The sequence below is a fragment of the Typopeltis vanoorti genome, chromosome 22 (assembly GCF_054136105.1).
Source record: "Typopeltis vanoorti isolate ZY-2024b chromosome 22, IOZ_Tvanoo_1.0, whole genome shotgun sequence".
Taxonomy (NCBI): Eukaryota; Metazoa; Arthropoda; class Arachnida; order Uropygi; family Thelyphonidae; genus Typopeltis; species Typopeltis vanoorti.
The window spans coordinates 39,075,222-39,095,765 of NC_143570.1; the positions used below are offsets into that span (position 1 = coordinate 39,075,222).

A 20,544-nucleotide genomic window follows, 5' to 3' on the forward strand; every position below is an offset into this window, starting at 1 on the left:
TTTTTTTGTTAATCTTCTGCTTAACAAAAGTCCTAGCAAAATGTAAAAATTTAATTTTAATCATAGTAGAAATTAATCAACAAAGTGAAGTTCGGTTTACTTGCGTAGTCAAATAAAATAAAATAAAATAAATATATTTTGATAATTTAAGATTTTCATTAATTTAGTTGGGATATTAGGGATTTTTAACTCCTTGCTCCCTAGTTTCAGGATCATTTGTATGATGTGTTTGTTTGCGTGAACTTTCAAGTCGGTACAAATTATATTATGGTTTACTTAAATATTTTCTTTGCTTGATGAAAGACAAGCATATTCCAAAACAAATAACTGTTAACTGTTTTCAGTGCTTTTTATGCCATTACAATATTTCTGTAAAAATTCTGAACACAATTCTTTTTAAACGAAAGGTGAGACAAGATGTGAAATGTTTACTCCCACAAAGCATTTTAACAAAGGTTTGTATTTTTATAAGGAAAACATAAGAATGTTTTTTCCTATCTCCCTACCTGCTTACAATATAGGTGCATTGTACTTATACCTTACAAAACGTGTGCTTCGTAGTTCTATGTGTTAAAAATGAATTATATTCCTCTGCCTTCTGTTAAACTTCATTAGAGATTTATAGAAATAGTTATCTGCAAAACACCTGCAAAAACATCTGCAAAACACCACAATTAATTCAATGAAATGTTAATAATTTCATTGAATTAATGAAATCCTTGTTACTTTTATAGTTATAATAGTTGATAATGATAATATTGTTGTTTACTTTCATTTGACTTCAGGGAATTAAGAAAAAAGATATTTGACTTTGCATCTTCTTACTTGATTCATTGAAGCAAAACTTGTATTTCATGTTGTTAAAAAAAAATTAAATGAATTCCAGTTCCTCCATCTATTGTAAAAATATAAGAGTTTCGAAGAAACTTCTGACATTTGAATTAACTGATCTAATTGAACTAACTGTTAGTCTTACAATACTATGTTGCTTATGCAAAATAATGATCGTAACCCAATAATGATCGTTAACCTGCTTTTTTAACATAAAAAGTAAAGAGAAATATATGTATGTATGTATGTATGTATGTAACAGTCTTCTTGTTTCCTTTCTTTTAAATGCTTTTAACAGAAAACCGTCTAGTTATCTAATGACAGTTTCCAATAAAATATCTCAATAGAATTTACTTGGCTATGTTTTCCTAACTTATATGCTTTCTGTTTCTCACCAACACTACTGCAACCTAACAAATGTCCTATTAATACAAAAGCTAAGGTTTACTTACACATTAATACTCATATAATATTAAGAAAAGCGAAGCTCTTCACCATTTAAATATAAATATGATCACATTGTTTTAAGCTGAAATAAAAGCATTTTTACAAATATGTGGCAAAAAACTGCATGAATGCAGTTTCCGCATATGTTCTATTAAAATCAACATTGGAAGTTATTTACGAAAGAATATGATTATCTTTAAAAATATATTATATATAATACACTGAAAATAAACTAATTAAATAAAATAATGAAAAGTATAGTATATTAAAATATACTCTACTTCATCGTCTATAATAATTTATCTTTTTCATATTAATAAAGTATTCAAATACTTCACGTTGGATAGTTTTCAGAATTTTTTTTTGTCTACTAAGAAGAAATGAGGAGAGAAGTCTTTCTCTCCTCTAAATCAAGAGAAATATTTATTATGATATGAAATAAAATAAGCGGATTATATCTTAAATATGACGCTAGAATTTATAACTAAACTAATGAAAGAAAATATACAGCGTTGTGACAAATTGATATTATCGATATGGACTTCCTTATTTGGGGAGAGAAGGAAACCGTTTCTTTTAGTATTCAGAATTTTCAAGTAAATGCATTAATCATGCGAGAGTAAAAGACTACCTTAACAACTTGAATGACAGTTATGTGTACATTAAGGTTTTTATTCTTTAGCTCTGCCAATTAAGCTAATGCAATAACTATAATTGAAAAGTTCTTAAATTAAATATCAGAACCACCCGTGGAACTAGTAAATTAAAGTTTAAAAGCCATCTATTATTCTCCATCTATATTTAAAAATATAATTCTGGAATATTGTTGGGCTAGAATTCTGTTCTATATTCAAAGGAGGGGGGTGTAGAAAAAAGAGATGCAGATGGAGTGCAGTACAACATTATATTTATGTCATCGATTATTTCGAAATCTATAAGGCGGGCAGTAACTGAGAAGATTACTTTTTTTTTTTTGAAACAGTGCAGCTTAGATTTAACTGCTAAATCCTTTTCTTCTAGTTTTCAATGAGTTGAAAATATACCACTGTTTTTTAAATGCTGTATAAAAGGCTATTCTTCATAATGGTTAAGCAAAATCAAACATTGGTTGATCTTAGACCAAAAACTTAACAATTTACATGCATAATTCCCATTTCAATCATGGACATGCAGGATTATTTCTCTTTAAATAAGACGTTTATGATAAAACAAATATTACATGCTTGTTATATATGAAATTAACCCTTACAAAAAAAAGCAGAAATTAACCCAGAGAATTTAGTATTCTCATTCACTTGTTTCTAGTGGAAACAAATCTTTGTTGGAACAATGGTTCGATGATGTTTTAATATTTTGAACAGAAATGGCTAAACTTAAAATTATTGTGATGAAGTTAGTCAGTGATAAAACGCAGCAAAGATTTTTTTTCACTTCAATGAAATTATCAATTTGCAAAATAAAATATGAGTTTTGCAAAATAACCTCTATTAGATAGAGGTTATTTTGCAAAACTCATGAAAATAAAGCTAAGACACTAGTCATGTAATATTACTAGAACATGACCGCCTGAATAGCGTAACATTTCTTCTCGTTGGTGTTAATTCCGTCACAAAGCAGCTTTCAGTGATGGCCTAGTGCACAAGCACAGGACCCAGGAGGAAGGGGCCTGAAATGGGGTATAAAAATAATCAGTATTATATTTTCATTTCAAAATTTTAAATTTTGCCACCATGGGGATCAATTCCGTAACGTTTTTGGTTAAAGATAAAAATTAACTCATCTGTTTCAATGGTATCTGTTTTTTTTTTCTTTTCCAAAAAAAGTGGAGACCAAAAATAAAATCTTGCACAGGGCCTATGAAAATCTAGTTACTGCACTAGCCATATGTACCTTCGACTTACGGGTCTCATACATGCGAGAATGAGACGCATCATCATTTCATCTGGAATACAAAAATTGTATTCCAAATGAATTTCCCATGTTGCATTTTAACGTAAAGATATGACAACGCCACTTGTTAGCCCACAAGGGTGCAACGCCTTGTATGAGCTGTCAACAAAGAATGATTAAAGGTGTGTATGTATAAAAACTGTCGAAACCATCGGTGCCATTTTGTCTACACCATTAATCACTCTTAGTTGTAAGCATCCAGTGTCCATACTCTTTTCGAGCTCTTAGATTTCGTTATTGCATGCATGACTGTAATATTAACATATTAACACACTCGTTTGCACAAGAGAGTTATCAAAATGCCATGTTAGTATGTGAAAATGTATGCATCACACATCCAGTTTTCCATTCTGTCATTTAAGTTGCGCATACATTTTGGTCTGACCTTAGCACCAAGACATCTAGGCTGGAGAAGAAACGATCAGCATCAATATCATCAATAAATAAAATAAATAAATACATAATATATAAATAAATAAGGATATTCAGAAAAGAATAGCGTACAAATCATGCTTGACCTTTCATGCAAGACATGACGCAGTCTAGTAACAAACAAAAATGTGATACATAGAGTTCAGCAACACTTAAATCATGAAATTTAAAGAAACCTCAGAGATAAACAGGTTTCCAGTATAATGTAACAAAAATCAAGGTCTCATACTCAACTAGATGAGGTCATATTTTATAAAACATCTAAAATTCACTGAATGAAGTTATGAAGCACACTATCTACATTCAACAAGTTTGACGCAGGCTTACGATATGGGATACACGTTGCCTGCCATTGTAATTTAATAGAATAAACTAATCCGATAGAACTAGTTTATAAACTTACGATAGAATAAACTATCGTATCTGTTTATGATAGCATAAACTGAATTATTGCATGTATAATATTAATCTGTTTCTATTAAATTTTATTTAATAGAAACAGATTTTGTTTCTAATAAATATTCTAATAAATTTAATCATATTCGTCTTTCTAAAAAAATTCATAACACACAGAAGAAAAAAAAGGTATACAAAAACTTTACTTGCGTATATCACGAAGTTCCAAATTATTAAGGATTGCTCATATTAGAATTTATTCGCGGACTAGTTGCGTTGTTGTTCTCGTGACAGCTATAGCTGAATAGCATAGGAGAAACAATCAGAAAGGTTGTGGCTGAGGTTGATAATAAGGTGAACTGAATTTAGTGCAATTTCTGTTGATTCTAAGATTTTCTTTCAAGTGCATCATTGCTTTTTAAATGATTTCAGATATATCCCCGTTTACTGAGTGTATAGTGGATTGATGGTCATTGGGATCAGCAGAATTAAGAACGACTGGATAAGGCATTGGCCCTGGTTCTACAATAGGTGATATCTCTGACATGTTCTTTGATGCGAAGCTCAATTGATTTCTCTGTTTGTCCATAATATGGGTAATTACAGTCGCACCAAAGACCGTACACACTTGGATACTTCAAATTGTTATGTTTAGGTTTTACTGGTCGAAACTTTCTTGCTGGGGTGAATAAAGTACGAATCTTATATTTCTTGAGGATTTTTGCCAGTTTGCTAGAAATAGAGATGATATACGGAATGGTGTAATCTTTTTCCATCATTACTCTCTTTGGCACGGTGTGTAGGAGGATCAAGAGTTTAGAAATCGACTGTTTACGATAACCATTCTGAAAAATTTATAAAAGCAGTTTTAATTCTTTGGAGATCTTTTCTTCATCCCTGATGAGAGTATGCGCACGTATTCTTAAAGTAGAAATAATATTAAACTGTTGAGGTGGATAATTATAGGACTGAGCATGAAGATATCTGTTGGTATGTGCAGGCTTTCTGTAGATGGATATTTTTAGGTTTTCAAATGACCGAGTAAGTCTTACATAAAAGGAAGCGAACTGTTAACTTCTAATTCCGCTGTATATTTTATCCTAGGCCGATGTTGGCTGTTAAGAGGGTTCAAGAACTCTTCAAGTTAATCTGGACCAGCTCCAAATGAAGAAACCGGCGTCTATATATCATTTCCACAATCTTAGTTTCAATGGAGAGGAGTTTTGCTTTTCTTCGAAAGCTTCTAAGTACATATTTACTAGTACAGGTGACAGAGGGTTGCCCATGGCTAACCCGTAATTTTGCTTGTAGAGCATATTTCCAAAACTGAAGTAGCCTGAATTTATGCAGTGACTTAGGAGTGTCAAGATTTTTTTAGATAATTTATCTTGTAAAAGAACTAATACTTTTTCTGTAGATACATTAGTAAATAGAGAAGTTATATCAAAGTTGGCTCAGATTTCATTTTTTTGTAGATGCATGTTTTTAATCGTGGAAACAAAGTGTTCGGAATTATTAATGTAGGAATTAGAAGAACCCGTAAAAGATTTTAATAAATTTTCCAGATGTTTGGATAACTTATAATTAGGGGAGTCAATTCCATCTATAACAGGTCTTAGTGGGATGTTTTCTTTGTGTATTTTTGGAACCCCATATATGGGATGAATGAGGCGTTGCAGGGGCGGGAGTAATAATCTTAATTCTCTACAAAAGTAGTCTTGAGGAAGTTATTAGTCCGGTTATGTAATTCTGCTGCTCGATCATTATCAAGAATGGAGTAAGTATCTGCATGTAGTAACTTAGCCATTTTGTAATAATATTCTTCGGTATCTAGGAAAACTGTTTCATTTCTTTTGTCAGGAAGGATTATAATATTTCCATTTTCTTTACAAATTTTTTAATGCTTGGAGTTCTGCTTTGGAAACATTATTAGAAAAAATATATTATGGATAATTTCATGTGCTGTAAAGCGTGGTGTATTATTTACACCAAAATTGCATGCTGTAGGTATAGTAGTGAAAACCATGCGTGCGAATGATTTACTCTCTCATGTCTTGCAGATATGGAAGTATAATTCGAGATTCTAGTGATTCCGATTTTGAATCATGTGGAGATGAGTAAGAAGCTAGAGTATTTTTCCATTGTAGAAAAGACGGGTGACTACGCTTAGTTATCTGGCAAAAATTTTATTTGTTGTAGTCGGAGTGACAATGAAGAGACTACTTTGCTTTGATGAACAGATTAAAATGGGTAAATATTTTGGCTGCAGTGTGGATTGTCCAAGTATGTCAACAGAAGAACCCTCCCTGAGACAAAACTATAAACTAGGTAACTAGAATCTAATTTAAAGCGTAAAATGCATGATATAAGGATATAACGGAGCATGAACTCTGCTTGTAGATAAAAGATAAGTAGCGAAGAAAATACATTCGTGTCGCGTGTTTTTTCCCTCTTCTCAGGTAATCAATTTGGAATAAGACTGTTAGATTTTTTAATCCGATATGATCCCAAACAAAGTATTAAAAAGATTAAATTTAAAAAAAAAACGTAAAAAATATGCGTGTGATTCTTTGACAAATACATGTTTGCTTTTAACTATGTGGAAAATTTCATTCCACAGCGTGCCCACACTGCAGATTTCAACAGCTGCTAAAATAATAAAAAGTTCGAATCTAGTATCGAAATGATCATGTCTAGAAAACTCTCCTACTGCTCAAACAGCGCTCATCTTTAACTGACACTTGCTAAAGCCAAGAGGCTGCTCCTGTTCATTCATGTTTCCACTTATCTCAATTCGAATGGTAGAGTTGTACCTAACAGACATCGTAACCGACTTTCTGATATCATTCTTCTCCTCAAACTTCTGCGGAGATCGCTAGAACACATCATATACTGCAATAATCATGAACACCACATTGCATGCCTTTTCTAGTTTTTTAAAAAGGAAGATATTTTAGTTACTGTGACCAGAAAAAAACTGAATATTAATTTGTCTTGATAGTGTTTCTCACTTGTGCTTCCCATTTAATACTTACCCTGCATTGTCTTTATATCAATAATATTAATCTAGTGCTTACTATTCCTCATGGAAACAACCCTGTATTCAATCCGTTCAAAAAAAAAAAAAAAAGAGAGAATAATAGTTAACCATTAAATTCTTCTCTCACAGTTGTTCCCCAGCCCCCAGTTTTCTAGAAAATAACAGAGAAAGTAATCAATAGTGAAATCCTTCACGACCTTGAGAGATCCGCCCATTATTCAGTGACCACCATGTCTTAATTTCACCATAGCATTCGCCAGCAGTCTGCGGACTCTGCTTCCTCAGGCAAATACAAAATATAACTTGAGTATATTCGACATTTTAATTATATACAATCAACTCACAATATTACAAACTTGTAGGAAACAATGAATAGTTTGTCGAAGCGGGGAAAAATTTTAGCATCGTATTATATACCTATATAGCGTTGGTCAGGACTTTTCGGTTTGTTATAGTAGTGTTGGCTATAGCGAGAAAAGAGTGTATTTATTTCGAAATAGGCTCTGTTTTCGTTATTATTCTTAATAAAAGTTCATGATTTGAAAACTAAAAAAGAAGAAAAGAAGAAATTATATTACTTACAGATTTTCCTCAAGACCATTAACTCATTTTTCTAGGAATTTCAATTTAAAAAAAAATCCCAGAACTCGCAATGAAAAAAAAAAAAACTCATTCATTTTCTAAATTCAGTAAATTTCTTACTAAAAATCACTATGAATTCTTCAAAAAAACGGAACACTGAACACTAAATTTTTCTGAACTCAAATATAAGAGCATTAAAAATGCAGCTAATTTCAGGCGTACGGAAAGCATTTGACTCTACTAATCATGTTATACTATTAAATAACTACACACTGTTCGAATTAGACGTAAGTATCATCTATGTTTCAATCTTATTTAGAAAACAGGCGGCAAGCAGTTCAACTAAACCACACCTTGAACGAATACCAACTGATCAATTTCGCAAGGATCAATTCTAGGACCTACCTTATTTCTGATCTATATAAACGACCTTTGTTCAATGAAATTGAAAGGAAACCTAATCAGATGATGCAGCAATAGTTTTCTCTTCAAGCGACATGACAACATTAAAGCGTAACACGGAAACTGGTTTATTAATCCTGCATACATGGTTCAGCAAAAACAAAATCAAAATGAACATTCAGAAAACTAAATTTATCCTATTTGAACTGAAGGGTAAAGAAGCAATCTTGCTAATTAAATACATTCCACTTCATGTGTGACCTCAAAAATGATTGTAACTGCAATACTATTCAGAAGGTATACACCTACGAGTATTTGGCCATAGACATGGATCATAATCTAAAATGGAAAACCCATATCTAAGCAGCTACAAACAAACTGAGGTACACATTGTATAGAATGCATAACATTAAAAGCGTAGTGTCTCATAAATTTTACAGACTATTTTATCTAAAGGTATATTCAAGAATTCGACATGGAATTTGTAGCTGGGGGGGGGGGGGGGAATACAAAAATATTTTTGGCGAATTACACAATGTACACAACAGAATATTAAAAAAAATCTTCAGTTATAATCGTACTGCAGTTAACTACTAATTTAATCCCCTTCAACATCAGTAGAAATACTTTTAGAGCATACTTATCTTCTTACATCGAAATAAACATTGGATTAGTCTCAATGACCAGCACCTAAGACATATCCTAAGACAAGATGGTCTCCTTTTCAGAAAATTCAGGCAAAAAGTATCCAGTGGCATTTCACATTCCTATCACCAAGAATCTCTAACTTTCTCAACGGAGCATTTAGAAATGCAAGAAATCTCTAGTGTATGCTACCTATATTATTTTATATAATATATAAAAGACCATAGATTTTCTATATACTTACCTCTTACTAATTTCACTAAACTCTAGTAAGATGAACGAAATAGTGCCTCTAAGAGCACACACACACACACACACACACACACACACACACACACACACACACACACACACACACACACACACACACACACACACACACACACACACACACACACACACACACACACACACACACACACACACACACACACACACACACACACACACACACACACACACACACTGAGCAATGCATCTTACAATTACAGTGACATAAATATTATGTCAGTACAGACCGTTTACGCTATGTTGCAAAAATCATTCGAATTCTTGAACTTCCGTAACTCAGCCGATAACGACGTTGCTCTTTGTTCAAAAGACTTGGCTTCGAATTCCGTTCAGGAAGTAAATGATATTTATTTTCAAATGAACGTGATTTAACCACTCTGATGCGAGGGAGATGAGTTTTTCCTTCAGGAAACTTGGGTTCTTCATCTGTAAATAGGCTGGGTAAATCACCAATAGGGTTGAGATCAGGGCTCTGTGGAGGTCAGTCAACTGTGATGATGTTCATGTCCACAAACTAGCAGTTTCAGCAGCAGCCTTAACACACGTTTCATTATCTTGCTGAAACAGACAATGGTCAGTTTTGTAGAAAGGCCACAAAGTAGGAAGAATTGCATTGTCCAGAATGTTCATATGCCTCTCGGAGTTCACAGAGGCTCGAGGCCAAAACAGGACCATTGTTCCATAACACAAACTTCAATGTCCATTGTACACACTCTCTTTACACCTCTGAAGACGACGCTGCATGTTGGGTCGGGTAATGTGGGTCTTGCATATTGCATTCCTACCATGGAAATCAATATTTTGAACTTCTGTTCAATGCTTTTGTGCAGTTTCGTGTTCCAGCTGGCGAATGGCAATTTTTACATATTGTCCTTCGTAGCAACCTATGGTTATGCTCGGTGAATGTGACGGGTCGTCCATTGCAGGTAGCATTTGCCGTGCGCTCCCTGCGTTTCCATATTAGTATAGTATCACTGATTATTGACCTTAACGGTCCACTTTTCCAATAATTTACAGAACAGATAGCCTACAATACGACATCCTATCATAATGCCCCTTTCACACTCTGGAATTTCACCTGGACACAGTTACACTGGCTTGGGAGCATTATATTCGTCCAATTTGTACCGGCTACAAACACGTGACACGTTACATGGCACGAAGCACTCTTCCCCATGGGAGTGTCCGTTGATTTATTTCCAAGCAGTGTATTCTTAGTCCAAATAGAGAGTGTGCACTGGATACTCTATTCTTTGTACTTCCATTTCTTCAAACCTTGTCACAGTCCTTACAGTATAGATCCTTGCATGGCGTCTTGCATTATCATGCTAGTACTCATGTAATTTCTTTAAAACCGTCACAGCACACGAAACACGGAATCCTCCAGAAAAATATAAAAGAGAGTTCATTTTTAAGCATCATAAAGAAGAGGTTCAGAATAGTCTTCTTCTTGTCCAAACCGGGTGAAGGATCCCCCCCCCTGCAATAATTTTCACCTTGACAGAATGGAACATTACACTCTTTTAAATAATGTTTACCTGGTAGCCTCCGCAGCTGAATTCGTCATCTGATCTAAAGCGTATCGACATACATTATTTCATGCCACAGTGTTTCAGCAGTCTACTCTCCAAGCACTGCACACTCGGCCTCATGCAAGTTGAAGCTGCGCATTGTTTGGAATATCTTTTATGGCTTATACGCGCGATAGTCCTTTCATAGAAACCGAATCTAACTCTTCCTGAGTTCGATTTATAATGTTTGGGCACAAGCCCTTACATCTCTGACTTTTATTTCGATTCCCCCACCACCACCACTACACACACACGGTACATCTGGCTGAGAAAATTCACACGACTGGAAAACAGCATTGCCCTAGATGCTTTACCTGTGTGCGCAATTGCATGAATTGACTATGTCATAACTGATTCTTGGATATGGGAAAAAAGATATCCGATTTTATTAGCTATTACATTATTATTTAAACCGTGAGGTCCATACGAAGGCATGGCATCATCTATTAAACCGATACATTGCTATTGGTTCCAATGTAATCCAATTTGCCTGTAAATTGCGTGTGTTCTTTTAGCTAGAGCCTCTGTTTGCTGTGCTATGTATACTGAACTCCGAGAGGCATATGAACATTCTGGACAATGCAATTCTTCCTATTATGTGGCATTTCAACAAAACTGACCATTGTCTGTTTCAGCAAGATAATGCAACGTGAGTTAAGGCTGCTGCTATAACTGCTAGTTTGTGGACATGAACGTCATCACACTTGACTGACCTCCACAGAGCCCCGATCTCAACCCTATTGAACGTCTGTGGGATAAACTGAAGCTTCTGGTGAGGTCAAGTGGCATTAGCCTCATAATAGTACAGGACTTCATTATACTTCTACAGGAAGAGCGATCCAAAATTCGCTTTGATCGCTATCGTACGCTTGAAGAAAGTATGGCTTGTAAAATTGCCGCCGTCATCAACTGCTGTTTGTTCCACACAATATGGTATTCGTTAACTTATTTTCATGCAGTGTATACGTTATATGATCAAAAATATCGATACTCCCTCGGTAGTAGTGGATATGGTTATATACATTACAACCATGGTTCGTATATGATTAAAAAGGAAGCACAGCACACAGTCTTCCAACCTTCATAGACAAACATTAACAGTAAAATGGGACGAACTGAAGAGCTCAATGACTTGCGACATTTACTAGCGTAGGATGCCGTCTTCACAACAGGTCAGTTCAGAAAATTATGCTCTGCCGCAACTGCCCGTTGAGCTATAAGCGATTTTATTGGTGGACACACCAAGGAAACGTCTAGGAGCACCAACAGCACAACCGCAACCTGATAGGCCACATAAACGCTTGCTACAGATTTCTGAAATGCCTCTGCAAGCAATGACGCCAGCACCACAACTGTTCGTCGAGAGCTGAACAACATGGGTGTCCATTGCGCAGTTTACTTGGCAGATGCCAAGAAAACGCTACCTTTCTATATGTGTCGTGCCAAATGTGAAATTTTGATGAGGCATCATAGATCCCTAGTTTCTTTTACGCAGAATCTTAATACTACGGCCTATAATGACATTTTAGACGATTCTTTGCTTCCATGAAGCAAAGAATTGTCTAGAATGTCATAAAATGTATAGAAAAGGAAAGCGCCTTTACAAAGAATTGTGAAGGCGCTTTGTTATGGAAATCTAGTGCAAAGTCTTTTCCCAAGATTAAAGCTGTTGCAAAAGAAAAGGGTGGACCAACTCTATATTACGACTTCACGATGCGATCTGGAGAGTTCTGATAAACACCTAGGACACAAATGATATTGAAGCAACTGATATTGCAACAAGAAAGAACATACGAGAATATAAGTTACCTTCATAACTCTACTAGTAGTATGTTCTTTCTTGTGGTTATATCGGTTGCTTTATTATCATTTTTGTTCTACATGTTCCTCAGAACTTTTCCCCTCCCTCGTACATATTCTAGTAATAGTCACGATGAGCAGGCAACCAGATATTTTTGATAAAATAGTGTGTTCAAGCTGTGATGTTTGTCGTAACCCTGATTAATGTCATTGGTTCATTTGGCGTATATATTTTTCGAAGTTGATTGGTTACACTACTCAGTGTGATAAATCTGCATATTCAGATGAACTGGAACCGCATATAGACTTCCGGCTCTTCTCCTTCTATGCTCTAGTTTATTTCCATCAATTAGTAATGTGTTATTTTGCATACTTTGAATATTCTACTGAAAATAATCACTGAGCAATTCGAATACTTCTATTGTTGTGATCTTTCTGCCATTTCATTAAAGCTATATTTACAACCATTCTTCTTTTCACTCGACATATTACGAAATAATTAGAGTTCCTTTGACCTGCTCAGCTAATATCCATTAATAATTTGATTTTGCCTTTATCATCATTTATAACTCTTCCAACGTACAACGTGATTGTGTGATCATCACGTCTCTCTATCTGACTCTCTCTCTCTCTCTCTCTCTCCCCATATTTCTTCTATATTTCATTATAATTCCTCTTAACGCGCCTTCTTAACAGAAAATTGTGTCTGGCAATCTTTGAAGTTAACATTACGACTTTCTCCAAGCAGAGCCTGTGTAGCTAAGTGGAAGCGGCGTTTGTACTCCACGGCACTTCTCCGCTCGAAGGAAGACCTAGGTTCAACCCAGTTGCCGACTAGTGGAACATTTTCTAAGCCTTTCTTCGACTGGTTCCCGAGTTAATCCTCTCTGGTATAAGCAAGCGTTTTTTTTTCGTCCCATAAACAAAGAAAATCGTCTACCTTGTCAGCCATCTCTCACTGGATGCCGTTCATATTTAGTGATAATTCTGAGCCAGCCATTTCTAATTGGCTACAATACCCTCAGTTTTCAAAAGTTAGGAGTAAACAGCCCTGCTTATAAGGGAATAAAAGCCATTATCAGAACAGACAGCCAAGCCCATACTTATACACAGGCGCACGAGGGGAGAAAAATTACCGCCAATTTAAGGGCCCTAAAACAATGAGGGGCCCTGGAGCTCTCAAGCGGCTCCAACCCCTCCCATTTCAGGGAAAGTGTACGTTCTGCCCTGGAGACAGTGGCTACATTGTTTCTTCAATTATACACATTTTTGCCACTGAATTAGAAACCTCTGTGCATATGTAAGTAAACATCACTTATGCAGCCTGTGTAGCTCAGTGGATGTGGCGTTTGCACACCATGACGCTTGGCCCCACGAAGGAAAACTTAGTTTCGAGTCTAGTCGGCGACTAGAGGAAATTTTTCTAAGCCTTTTTTCGACCGGTTCCCGAGTTAGTCGATCTCTGGCACGGGCAAGCGGGTTTTTTCTCCCGGAAACTCGGGTTTTTCGTCCCGTAAACTCAAGAAAATCGACCGTAGAACCCACATTATTTCAGACATTAAATATATTGTGTTAGGGTTAGGTTAGGGACCACGAGATGGCGGCACATTTGAGCCGTCTCTCTTCACTGTGAACCGCTTAATTAGTGATAGCCTTGGGCCATCTACCTCTGATTGGTACCAGTGGAGATTGAACTGCCCACTCAGTCTCCAAAAGTTAGATAGGGCTAAATGGCCTCGCCTACTCCCCGTATAGGGAAATAAAAAGGCGTTAGCTGATTATTTTTTTTATACATCACTTATGCAGCGTACATTAAAAATACGTGGTCAGGTGCATAACCACATGTTCTAAGCAACCATTTAAGAATGCTACTGGTCAGTAATCGTCAATAGTTTTGATCACAATGGGAGAAAAAGGATCTTTCGGAGTTCTATAAAGGGCATATTGTGGGTGTTCTTTTTGGCTGGAGCCACAATTTTAAAAATAGCAGAGCTGACTGCTTTCTGAAAGGTGACATCCCTGATGTTTAATCGGCGTGAAAAATAATCCATATTGCTTGTCTAAGAGGTTGAACTGTCCTGAGATAGCCTATCAGGAACGACATCACTGTTCTCTGAGAAGGTTTGTATGACCAAACAGAACTTCTTGTGATCAGCAATTGACTGAAGCATTGAATTAAATGTGCATACTGGCAATTGAATTAAATTGCCAGTATGTACATTTATCTCAGGAATTATCTTTTTGCATTTGTATAAATTCAACTTCCTTTCCATTCCCTATGACCGTTCATCACACCAATATACTCTATGTCCACATTGCTGAAATTTCTCGCGATAATTACTTGTTCTGCACTCATCCATATTCTCCTTTGTAACACCTTATCTATACATCTCTGATGCCATGACACTAGAATATCTTGTACCTCTCTATGTACTTACTTTACTTTCCGAGTCCGGAACACCAATCATATCCTCTCCATCCAAAAACAGCGGCTTGTATCGCTTTGTCATTGACCGTTAGAATGTCATCCGTGGAGCACACATCGGTTAGATTTGGGCAACATAAAAGATGTTCGTCAGTTTGGACGTCTCTGCAGTCACAGCTATCATCATCTGCATAACCCCATTTAATCAGGTTACTTCTGCATCTGGACACTCCCACTCTAAGACAGTTCAGAATCCTCCGGATGCTATAGGGACAATATCCCTGGGTTAACTCTTTCTTAATTATGGGGACTTCTTGAAGTTGAACCTATTCCCTCCATAGAACAAGGCGTCGCTCCTCAGGTTTATGTATCAATGGTTTATTTCTTTGCATAAAACTACACCTCGATTTGAGTCAAGAAGCCACGATGATATGGTCCTACATTGGATGTCATTCGTCCATCATCTGCTTTTTTTTCTCCATCTCACTGGCCACTTGACGTCTTATGCCTGGTGGCGCTATGCCTGCTAAGGGATACAGCTTGTTGACTGGGGTTGGTCTTAGGCATCCGGTTATGATCCCAATTGTATCATTTACAGCCACATCCCCATGTTTTGCATGGGCAGATGCCTCCCACAATGGGGCAGCGTACTCCCCTGCAGCAAAACACAATGCCAAAGCCTTCGAAAGAAGTACCTCTGGCTAAGCCTCCCCACGTCGTGCCTGTCATTTTTCTTATGATGTTATTTCTTGCATAGATTTTTCCTTTTAGTTCCTGGCAATGTACCTTATACGACAAGGTATGATCCATCTCAACTCCAAGATATTTGGGGTTGCTGCAGTGTTCGAGGCGTTTTCCTCTCTAGACAATATTTAATTGGCGTTTTGCTTCCTTATTGCGCAGATGGAAGCGCAAACCTGAGTTTTGTTTGGATTAGGCTTCAGGCAATTGGTCTTCTCATAGTAAGTGGAGAGTGTTTCTAAGGCTTTGTCAGCCTCTACTCAACTTCTTCAAAACTCCTTGCTTGACTGCATATAGCTGTGTCATCGGCATAGATAAACCTCTTCACTTGTGGGTGGGTTGGCTGATCGTTAGTATAAATATTGTAGAGCATCGGGGCCAATACGCTGCTTTGAGGTAAACCATTCTTCTGATTTCTCCATCTGCTCTTCTTTCCTTGCAAAGTTTCGTAGAATCGTCGATTCTGGAGCATGGTTTTTAACTACATTCATGAGGTGAAAATCTTTCGTTATTTGATACAGCTTGAGCTTGACCAACAATTTCTTGTGATTAACAGTGTAATATGCCGCTGAAAGATCAATTAAACCTTCTCCAGTCACAAGCTTCTTCTCGTAACCATCTTCAATGTGCTGCGTAAGATTCAGAATTTGGCCACAGCAGGACTTTCCGGGACGGAAACTGGCTTGCTCGGGTATAAGTTTCTCATCAATGTTTGCTGCTATTCTTTCCAGAATCATTCGTTCAAAAGCTTTATACAGGTGGCTGAGGAGAGAAACAGGGCGAAAATTCTTCAACTCTGTAGGTTCCTTTCCTGGTTTAAGTAAAGCTACCACTTGAGTTTTCCTCCATAATTTTGGCAACTGAAGAGATTCTACACACCTATTCATCAATTTCACCAGAACGATGGTTACCGGACCGAAACGCTTTACTGTTCTGTCCGAATGTCGTGCGGGCCAGCAGCTCTATTCTCTTTCAGGTGACATGTAGCGTTTCTTAGTTCTTCTTCGGAGTATACGGAGAAACTAATGAATTAGTCTCAGCTTCTTTAATGCGTGTAGGATTGGTTTTCAGTATCATGTTGTCTGTCCTGCCATTCAATAATAGTTGATAAGCGATTTGGTTTGGCGTTACCTCTGTTACGTAAGGAGTTTTAGTTGGAATCGTTGCTTAAATTCTTCGCCAGTTTCCATGCTCGTCTGCTGTTCTGTTTCATATCCAAATCCTGAAGTAGCTTCACTCATCTCTTCTTTCTACCATCCGTGAGTTTCTCCATCAGATTTAGGCCTGCTTCAATTGTGTTTACAGCGAAAGGATCCTTGTCATATCTGACATTATATTCTTTTAGTTGTTCCGTCTGGTCTTCATTAACCCAGCGATATATTGAGTTCTGCACCCTCGTGGTATGTGCTGCCGAGATACTATTTTGATGGTATTCACGAACTCTTTATAGTTCCTTGGATCCGCTTCAAGAGTGTTTACTATCTGATCGAGTTCCTTCGCAAATCCGTCCCATCTTGCTTTCTTAAAATTAAACCGTCGCTTAAAAGATACTATCTCTGGATTGATAAAACGCTCTGATTTCACAAGTAACAGGTCTGTGCTGAGTTCTTGGTATCGGCTCTCCTACTATCTTTGTCGCTTGCATGGCTACTTGTTCACTGATAAAGATGTTATCTGGATTATAGCCTCTTCTCCACCTTCCACTATTGAATGATGGTCTTAACTTGGGATCGTGAATCAACTTCAGTCCTTCTCTCTCAGCCCAATCTTCCAGCTCAGCACCATTCCTGTCAGTTATTTTAGTCAAAGAACCTGACAATTATAGTTGTCAGGTTCTTTGAAGACGAAATCTTCATTAGGTGGTTTATCTCGATGGATAATATCTCTATATTATTATGGGATGTCATATGTATAGATTTAATATCTAAGTCTGGTTTAGCAAATATAACACTACCGTATTGCTCGTGTGGTCTCTCAGCTACTAATTTCATGCCATGAATTTTTGGTCTACTGCTGTTTACCCCTCGATGTGTCTCCTGGATAACTAAAAATCATATTTGCGTGTATCACATATGTTTGCTAATAAAACTTCCTTTTCGGATGACTGTCCTTCAATATTTATTGAAGTCGTCTTAAAAGCTATCCTTGAAGAAGGCTGATTTATAGTTCGCATGATTGTTCCGGTAGCTGAAGGATTAGCCAACGTTGCCCAGGGTACTCCCGATTATGATTTCTGAGTGATCGCCTTTGTATATAACACATCTACGAGCAGGCTCCTTCAATGTACCCCACCTCTCCATGTAATGGAGGGAAACTCAAGGTTCTAAATCGATGCAACGTTTAAACTAATTCAATGTGTTCGCATTCACCACACTGCCAAGCAATGCATTCCACTCAGCAGCCACTCTCCATGCATATTATTATTATTATTATTACGTGACACCTCCAGAGAGTCCAAAGACTCATCGAGGGATCGCACCTACTCTACAACTCTGTCTCCACCACTCAATCCACCAACTCCATCTACCGCCCACCAGCATCACTAGTATTTTCACAGACAATCACATCCATGCCCGCAGCGGGATTCGAACCCCCAGTCTTTTTGGCTAGAGAGCGGATACGCCGACCACTCGACCAACCAGGCCGGCAACAAATCACTCTCATTCTACCAGGATTCGAACCCACGCCCTCTTACGAGGACTAGATCTTAAGTCTGGCGCCTTAGACCACTCGGTCATATAATTCGCATTTTTATTTGAATTCATTATAATTCTTATATAATAAAAGTAAAGTAAAAATTATGTTGCCAGAGGAAGATTAAAATTATCATTTTTCCAATCCAACTCCACATTGGTTTAGTTTATAATTTACTTTATTAAACATTCAACTTTCGGACACCAGATGGTAGCAATGTTCAAAAACATGTACTTTAGAGATTGGGTGTTGTGTGGATTGCTATCGCATTTTTATTTTTAATATATTACAAAAAAAAGAAATCTCAGTTTGTTTAGGTGTTACGTTTCATTTATTTTTTAACGTTAATTAACGTCTGATGAAGTTCATCGGAGGTAGTTAACTTCGATTCAAAAATAAGGAAAGCTGATCTTCAGTGAATTCGTAGTGGTAATTTTAATGTGCAAATTGAAGAATGTAAATTGAAATTAGAGTACTGTATAAAGATTTTGGAACATACTTCACGCAAATTATTTCCAAATGGCATACGCCCGGGAAGTTGGGGCAACGCGAATTGTATCTGGGGAACGAGATTCTGATGATGATGGAGAAGTATCTGTATTATATTCTTCAGACGACTATCGACAATCACAGGTGAGATGATTACGTTCTGGATATTGTTATTATTTGACACCTCTAGGGAGTCCAAAGACTCATCGATGGAGAGTGTGCCAACAGCATCGAACAATTGAATCCTTTCCAACTAGTTATGTTTTGTTGTAAACGTTAATTGAAAATTAATATTTATAAATAGTAACCACAAGCAGTATTCAGATATTACTTAAAGTTCATAACTGTAATTAAATCACAGAGAAATGCTGTAACTTAAATCCAGATATTAGAGATTTTGCATCAGTGTGGATTGCTGAGTGACATACTAAAGTGATTTTTTTTTGTTTCCCACTTTAAATAATAATCTCTTATATAAAAGGTTGGAAACCTACAATGCTTATTACTTTGGGTGGGCTAAGAGTGTTAAGTAAGAATCCTGCTCAAGACAACCCCAGTCCCAAGCCACTGGGTGCCTCAATAAGCAAGAGTTGCATGGTAGTGGGAATCATCTACCACATAAAGATTTGAACAACATACATACATGATACATAGGAATTTGAATCCATAGTAGAGATGGTATCTCTATTAACTGAACCTGCAAATTGATCTAGGACGGAAATTTCTAGTAACAGAAATGAAAGTAAATGGAGAACATTAAGTCAGTCTAAGAACTGGTATCATAAAAGAGCTTGATCTGTTTTTATTGAGATATATATATTATTCTTTCTTTCTTCAACCACTCCACAATCTTTATATTTATTTTTATGCATACATAAATATTCATTGCAGTATACTTCATATTTCTTTACTACTGCAAAATCTCTATTATGATTAGCACTAAAGGTAAGACTGCATCTGTCACAACCAAGTAACTTGGTTTCTTAGAAACCTCATTATTGTTTATGATAGGGTGATTAAATGGAGGAAAAATCCTGCTGCTTCCTTGTCAAATAGAATTCGGCTCCTGATTATGAATTTCAGTATCCAGGATGTTTCAAAAAGAATGTCCCGATTTGAAAATTGTATATCTCTGCAACCACAAACCACAAATGAATGTGACTTGTACCATGTGAACCGCCTTGGCCCAGTATCTAATTACTATAGTCTGAAATTTACTGATTGTGACTAATTATTCTACTAGTTTGTCAATCAAATCCAATATTACAAGTTGTTTCTTTTTTCTTTTAGACTTTCCACACATCAATAGTTCTCATATGTTGGATTGCCATAAACACTTGTTTTGTTAAGAATAAAAGTGGTGCAGTACTACTTTTACAATCTCTTGTAAAAGTAGTACCCAGAATTCTTAGTGTGCTTGTATAGTGTTAAAATGTATAAAGCTGCTTTCAAAATTTATGATTGCTTTCCTTTATTAATTATCATGATGAGTAAAATTGAAAATTAATATTTAAAAATACTAACCTCATGCAGTATTCAAATATTACTTAAAGTTCATAGCTGTAATTAAATCACAGAGATATGCTGCAATAAATCCAGATATTGGAGATCTTGAAATACAATAATGTGGATTGCTGGGTGACATACCAAAGTGATTTTTTTGTTTCCCACCTTAAATAACAATCTTATATAAAAGGTTGGAAACCTACACTACGTATTATTTTGGGTGGGCTAAGAGTATTAAGTAAGAATCCTGCTCATGCCCAAGAAGAAGGAAGAGAAGATGATAATATTGAATTTTATATCAG

General features: G+C 36.3%; 1 protein-coding gene across 1 annotated transcript in view; it reads left to right on the forward strand.

Moving 5' to 3' along the window:
* The first annotated feature begins 18,508 nt into the window (after nt 1–18,508).
* Nucleotides 18,509–20,544, forward strand: part of Blos3 (Biogenesis of lysosome-related organelles complex 1, subunit 3) — a 62,879-nt gene continuing 60,843 nt past the window's right edge. The window contains exon 1 of the mRNA XM_090411875.1: nt 18,509–18,880. Coding sequence (XP_090268001.1) covers nt 18,767–18,880 — 114 coding nt within the window. The 5' untranslated portion in view covers nt 18,509–18,766. The remainder of the gene's footprint in view (nt 18,881–20,544) is intronic.